The sequence below is a fragment of the Antrostomus carolinensis genome, unplaced genomic scaffold, assembly GCF_000700745.2.
Source record: "Antrostomus carolinensis isolate BGI_N321 unplaced genomic scaffold, ASM70074v2 scaffold18995, whole genome shotgun sequence".
Lineage (NCBI taxonomy): Eukaryota > Metazoa > Chordata > Aves > Caprimulgiformes > Caprimulgidae > Antrostomus > Antrostomus carolinensis.
This window is the reverse complement of record NW_010317330.1, coordinates 16,344-23,556: the sequence shown is the minus strand read 5'-3', so window position 1 is coordinate 23,556 and position 7,213 is coordinate 16,344. Positions and strand designations below refer to the sequence as shown.

Genomic DNA, 7,213 nt, shown 5'->3' with positions numbered 1-7,213 from the left:
GCGGTTATACTCCCGAGTGATAAAATCGTTGTACCACCAATTGTCCCAGAAAACCTCCCTGTTATACCCTTAAGTGACAGTCCACCACCTTCAAGGTGGAAACCTGGGCAGAAACCATGGAAGCCATCTTATGAGCGAATTCAGGAGATGAAAGCTAAAACAACCCATTTAATACCCACGCAAACTAATTACAGTTTAATGGTCATTAAAGAGACTAATACTTCTTCCTCCTACCGGAAAAGAGAAAGGAGTTCAGATAGCGACCGAAGCGGTTATTCCAAATATCGTAGTGACAGAAGCTCAGATAGTTGGTTGAGATCAAGGAGCAGGTCCTCTCGAAGCAGGTCATACTCAAGATCTTATACGAGATCTAGAAGTCCATCTAGCTCCAGGACTAAATCTCGTTCTTCTGACAGATCACCGTCACTGAGTAAATACCGCAGTGACAGGTCGGGTTACAGTGAGTCAACCTCTTACTATTCCCTTAGCGATGATGAGAGACACAGAAACAACAGAAAAACCACAGCGAGTGATCAAAAAACTCGATCTCTTAAAATGAGGCAAGAAACAAGCTCTGAAAGTACTCTCCCTTATAAGACTCCCTATGATGAGTCTTCTCAAGGATTGAAAGAGAGTGACAGTTTATCATCTTCAGACTTCTCCACTGGCAGTGAACGTTCTGCCAAAATGCAAGTAGCCCAAGAAAAAGAAGGTCGTTTTCAATTAGAAGGAGATACTCAGAAACAGGATAAAAATAACGTAAGTTCTGAGAGAGGGGAGGAGAAATCCAAACATGAGTGGGATTCTGATCATGCTAAAAAGAAAGCAGCTAAGGAGAAATCTTCTGAGCAACCTAGAGGTGGTGCAAAAACTAAACGAAAATCCTATTCGAGTAGTAAATGGGACTCTGAATCAAATTCTGAAAGAGGAGGGACAAGGTATAATAGAGGAGATTCCAGATTCTCCTCTAGTAAAGAAGAAGGAGAAGCCACATCAGGGTCTGATACAGAACTTAGCGTTACCAAAAGGATAAAAAAACAATCAAATTCTTCAGAAGGCTTTCTGGATTCTGATGGTACCTGGAAGAAAAGCAAACGGTTGTCACCTTCTGAATCTGAGAGTTCTTGCTCTAGCTCAACAAACGTTAGAGGAAAGTCAAAAAAACACAAACACGGATCAAAAAAACCTGTTAAAAAATCACATTCCAGAAAAGCAAAAGAAAAATCAAAAGGGAAAAAGGAGAAGAAACACAAAGTTCAGAAAATAAAAGAAACGTTTCATTGGCAGCCCCCCTTGGAGTTTGGTGAAGATGATGATGATGAGATAAATGAAAAACCAGTTACCAAGGATGAGAAAAAAGAAAAGCAGCTTACCAGGGACATAAAGGATAAAAAACAAGTTTATGAAAAAGATGAAATAATCAAAGATAAAATGGGAAATAGTGAAAAGTCTTGTGTGGATGAAAAGCTTTCAGGTAAAAACATTATGTGTGATAGCTCACCTGATCGCAGTAACCTTAATAAAGATAGCATCGAAACAAACACTTCAACCAGTGTTTTAAACTCAGGAATAAATGTGACCACTTGCAAAAATGAGATTAAACCAGCTGAAGAAAGTAACCAGAACGGCTTGGAAGATGTTATTCAGACAGATGACAGCATGGAGATTTGTACTCCAGATCGGAACTCACCAGGGAAATTGGATGTGGACATTTTGTCTCCTGTCATTCTCACTGCTAAACCTCAGGCTCTAAGTGCTAATGTAAACAAAGATTTACAGGTTGAGACCCCTGAACAAGATGTTGTCAAACTAGGAAACAATATTATCGACTTTCTTAATATTAAAGAAGAAAAAGAAAAAGAAATAGAAATGGGAAAGCAAGAAAGTAACTCGGTCCCTGTGTCAGGTGTTAAAGACTGTAGTTTAAAAAGTGAAAATACTGAAAATATGCAAAGCAACACGGTAGATAATAAATGGAAACCTTTGCAAGGTGTTGGTAACTTACAACCAGCGACAATCAGTGCTGCTGCAGAAGTTAAGAATGTAGCTTCAGCACCAGAACCTAAACCAGCAGGTTTAAGAATTGAAATAAAAGCTAAAAATAAAGTAAGGCCTGGATCTCTCTTTGATGAAGTTAGAAAAACAGCACGGCTAAATCGAAGGCCAAGGAACCAAGAAAGTTCCAGTGAGGAAGAGTCTCCAAGTAGAGATGACAATAGCCCATCCAGGAGTCTCAGTAGGTCACGAAGTAAATCTGAATCTAAATCCAGTCACAGAACAAGATCCATATCTTATAGTCACTCGAGAAGTCGATCCCGAAGTTCTACCTATTCATATAGGTAAGAAGTTTGTGCTATTCCCACTGTTAACTTGAAAGTTCTGATATTTTTAAGGCATATTTTTCTTTTTCAGCTCATGCTTTTCTTTTGAACAGCACTGTATCATTTTTAGCAAGTATGGAGTAAATATTTAGCTTAAAAAATAAAAGCTTTATAATGCTTTTGCTTCCTGTTTTCTGCTGCTTTTCTCTTCACTTATATTCTGTTTGGTGCTTTTCAAAGTTGTTCATTGATTGTAGGTCAAGAAGCTACACAAGAAGTCGAAGCAGAGGATGGTATAGTAGAGATCGATCAAGAAGTCGCAGTAGTTCTTACCACAGTTACGAGAGTCGTAGGTAAGTTTTTCTCTAACTGGAGATATTGAGTGTATTAGTGTGGGAGTGTATCAAAAACCAGCAAATTACACATAGCAGTGCGGTGCTTCAGTCTCTGAGCGAGTTGGAAATGTGCTTAGCTGTGCATGCTGAAATATCTGCTTGAATTGTGCAAGTTAGAACAGCCAGATTTCAAAATTTCCTGTTACTGGAAAATAGTTTGTGTCTAATATAGAATCATAGAATGGTTTGGATTGGAAGGGACCTTAAAGATCATCCAGTTCCAACCCCCCTGCCATCAAGCAGGGACACCTTCCACTAGACCAGGTTGCTCAAAGCCTCATCCAGCCTGGATGAAGCTTTTGTAGTACGGATAAGAAATTCTCAGGAGATGTTCATCTTCAGCACTTGTTTCTGATGAACTTCAGATGTCTCTGTGTTTTTCTTTTCCTCAGTCGAACCTATAGTAGAAGTAGATCCAGAAGTAGTTCTTACGGTCGTCACAGTCGATCCAGGTATGGATTATAGATTTATACAAACTGCAATAAATGAGCTTATAAAAATGCCTTAGTATAAGAAATACACCTTCATCTGTGCTACTTAAAAATATAATATCATGATAGCAACTTGAATCAAAGCAAAATCAACATAAGACACTTCTAAAAGCTGAAAATGACCAAATCATCCTGACATCACAGTTATAGGTGATGATGTAAGCAATAGTGGACACATTTCCCTTCATTGTCAAAATAAAACTGAGTTATAAATGAAATCCCTTTGTTGCTTGTTTTCAGAAATATTAGCAAACAAGATTTTTTTTTTTCCCTGTATCTACAATTTGTAGAGAAAACACAAAACTTTTTAAATGCGTAGTAAGTTGTTTCTAGATGAACAGCTTGAGATTTTTACTGTTGTTTTGGAGATACTTGTTCTAGTATTTGAACTTTAATAAAATGTAGAATTACTGTTTGCCCCATCCTTCAAAAGTAACTTCTGTATAGCCACTCATCTCTGGATATAAATATCTTTAAAACATACATTTAAAATAATGTTTTAGATAGAATCATAGAATGGTTTGGGTTGGAAGGGACCTTAAAGATCATCCAGTTCCAACCCCCCTGCCATCAGCAGGGACACCTTCCACTAGACCAGGTTGCTCAAAGCCTCATCCAACCTGGCCTTAAACACTTCCAGGGAGGAGCAGCCACAGCTTCTCTGGCCAACCTGTTCCAGTGTCTGACCACCCTCACAGTGAAGAACTTCTTCCTAATATCTAATCTAAACCTCCCCTCTTTCAGCTTAAACACATTTCCCCTTGTTCTGTCATTAACTGTCCTTATGAAAAGTCCCTCCCCAGCTTTCTTGTAGCCCCTTCAGGTACTGGGAGGCCGCTATAAGATCTCCCCGGAGCCTTCTCTTCTCCAGGCTGAACAGCCCCAACTCTCTCAGCCTGTCCTCATACCAGCCCTCGGATCATCCTGGTGGCCTCCTCTGGACTTGTTCTAGCTGCTCCAGGTCTCTCTTGTGATGAGGGCTCCAGAACTGGACGCAGTGTTCCAGGTGAGGCCTTACGAGAGCGATAAGAAATTGTGAATTTACAATTACTTTCTTTTCCCTTTAAAGCAGGTCGTACACATACGATAGCTACTACAGCAGAAGTCGAAGTAGAAGTAAAAGGAGTGACAGCTATCGAAGATCTAGAAGTTACGATAGGCGATCCAGGTATGTTTTTGCTACCATGACTTTGACACTGTATTCATGCAAAAGAATTTGCTAAATACATACTTACAATGTTCACGAAGGCTAATGCTGTTTTCCCCCTCCCAAGCATTAAAAATAATACATCATGACCAAAAGTAATGATTAAAAACAATTAAAATCAGAGCAAGTGTGTGAGTGAGTAAATCAGAATTTCTGACATACCAAATTTGAGAATGGGGAAGAAACTAGGATAAGAAAAATTCGAGGAGTTTCCAGTTTATTGTATGCATATGTTCAAAATAAGCACATTTGGGGTTTTAAAATAATTTGAAATATTTATTTAAATATTTTAAATATTCATATATTAAATATATTAATATATATTTTAAATATTCATTTAAAATGACAATGAACTCAAGATTTAATTCAAGTGCCCTGTTATGGATTAAAAGCTACCTGGTATGCAAAGAATTCAATTGGATGGTAAATGCTTTTTGGTTAGATTGCAAAAGTGGATTTAAAAACCAAAACTGGAAGGGAAATTAAAAATGTCGATACTATCCAGAATTAATTTTTTAACTTCCTAGAACATATTTTGAAAAAATATTTTACCTCCAAATCCAGTGTGCTTCCGATGATGAATTTAGGATCAATTTTATTCTGCTCAGTCCAGGGGAATTACACAGGTGTAAGCGAACACATTTCACAAAGATCAGAAGTGGAACAGGAAATAGAGAGATGGAAATATATGTATCTATATCTAAAAAATAAAAGTGAGGATTTGTTTTGTACCTTTTAATATATCTCACATTAGTCAGCAGTAAATCATGTAGGTCTCTGACTACTCTGAATTTTCATCCTCTGCTGTCCTCATGCTCATTTTTGTCACAACTTTGTACCAGCTCTTAATAGACTTTGCTCTCACCCATTTCCTCATCTAGTTCGGACAGTAAAACAACTTTCACCTTGTGTTTGAGGGAAAATTAATGAGATTAACAAAAAGTGTGGAAATAAACTTACAAAATCATTGGGTTAGGATAGGATGTTGGGAAGCTTCAGCGAAACAGTGCTGGATTAGGATATGCTTATCTCTCATTGAGAAAGCTTTGCTTATAGGCACGAGGATAGAAAATACCTAATGAAAGTTTATTCTCTGTAATTTGAATTTGTCCTGTGGCTTGTCTGAAACCATGTGTGAGGTGGTCTTCACTGTGAGGGTGGTGAGACACTGGAACAGGTTGCCCAAGGAAGTTGTAGATGCCCCCTCCCTGGAAGTGTTGAAGGCCAGGCTGGATGAGGCTTTGAGCAACCTGGTCTAGTGGAAGGTGTCCCTGCTGCTGGCAGCGGGGTTGGAACTGGATGATCTTTAAGGTCCCTTCCAACCCAAACCATTCTGTGATTCTCTGATCTGGGCTCTATCTTGATGCTTGGCCAGGTGCTGAGCTTGGAATTCTTCTGGATAAATCAAAACTTTTTGATCTACAACTTCCACTCTGCAGATACTCACACACTCTTGTTGTTATGGGGCCTAATTCTTGAGACCCTTCTTCAAACAAAAAACCTGCAGCCTGTAAAGCAAGGATTTGTGAAATCATCTTAGTTGAGAAACACTTTTAATCTAAAAAAACATTTGTTAGAATGTACTTCTCAGTCAGCTAGTAGCATTTACAAAACCACTTATTTTAGATTGCTTCTAAGCTGTATCAGAGAAAGCGAGAAGTTTTGTAGCTGAACACAGTTTGACTTGAGTTACACGAGCTTTTCATTATGTAAAGTTAATTATTTTTTTTAATTTTGAGTGTCCCTTAATGAATATTTTGGTTACATTAAATATGATCCTGTAAAGGCTTCTTATATATATTTGTCTTGTCTCGTGTGCCTCTGTGTGTGTCCTGACAATTATTTTTACATGATGCAATTTTGAATTTGAAGCTCACAATGCAATTTTGAGGCATTTTAATCTTTTCTTTCTAGATCATATGGCTCTGACAGTGAAAGTGATCGCAGTTACTCTAACAACCGAAGTCCCAGTGAAAGCAGCAGATACAGCTGAAAACGTTTCTTTGAGGATGGAAACTGTTTAATAATTTTTTCAGTGTTATGTTGAAAAAGAAAAACAAAACCAAACCTGTTTTGACAGTGTCTCATGTGAAGTTGAAGGATGTTTACTGAGCTGAAATTTTACTGTTTAACAGTGAACTCGACTGACTGTATAGTTACAGAGAGGAGTGCTGAGCTCAACTCAACTGATTTTATTTTTTCTTTCTTTTTTTTTTTGAATGTTAAATGCTACTTTTATAAAATAAGAAAAAAAGAAGAAGAAAAAAAACCAAACAAAACAACAACACAGTTTTGTTTTCTTGAATTGGATTTTCCAAGCCATGAATGACACTTAGGTGAATTTGCTGCCACCACTTTTTCTGGGTGCAGTAATCAGTACTGTCTTGAATGATGTTTATATACACCTTAGGGCTTTCTGCCTGTTACTATTCAATTCTATACTAGCAACTATAAAACTGTGAAGAAACCTTCTTACAAAGGCTGCCATTTCTGGTTTATTAAAATGTTGTTTTTTTTTTTTAAATGCTGGAAGATGGTTTCCACTCTTGTCTTGTTTGTTGATGTTTGAGTTGTATATACACAACAGTGAGGTGATGAAAAAACAAAGACTGCCACTCTGTCTTAATCCTTCCTGTACTGTGATACTACAGAAATCTACTGAAAACAGGTGAGATTCTCCACGATGGGAATTGTCAAACTGTGAGCAAAAGTGGGATGAATGAGTTTTGATCTTAATATCCAACTTGTCTAAACTTTTCTGTTTAAAAGGCGAATTTTGTGATAAACAGCAATGTTCTT

At 37.6% G+C, this 7,213-nt stretch overlaps 1 protein-coding gene across 1 annotated transcript; it reads left to right on the top strand.

Annotated features, from left to right (window-relative positions):
• Nucleotides 1-6: 6 nt before the first annotated feature.
• LOC104517693 (NK-tumor recognition protein) lies at nt 7-6,407 on the top strand (the record flags this gene model as incomplete). The annotated part of the gene is made up of 5 exons (XM_010168554.1): nt 7-2,339; nt 2,579-2,674; nt 3,109-3,168; nt 4,277-4,375; nt 6,329-6,407. Coding segments are annotated over 5 exons (2,667 nt in total), but the record flags the coding sequence as incomplete, so codon positions are not given.
• Nucleotides 6,408-7,213: the final 806 nt, after the last annotated feature.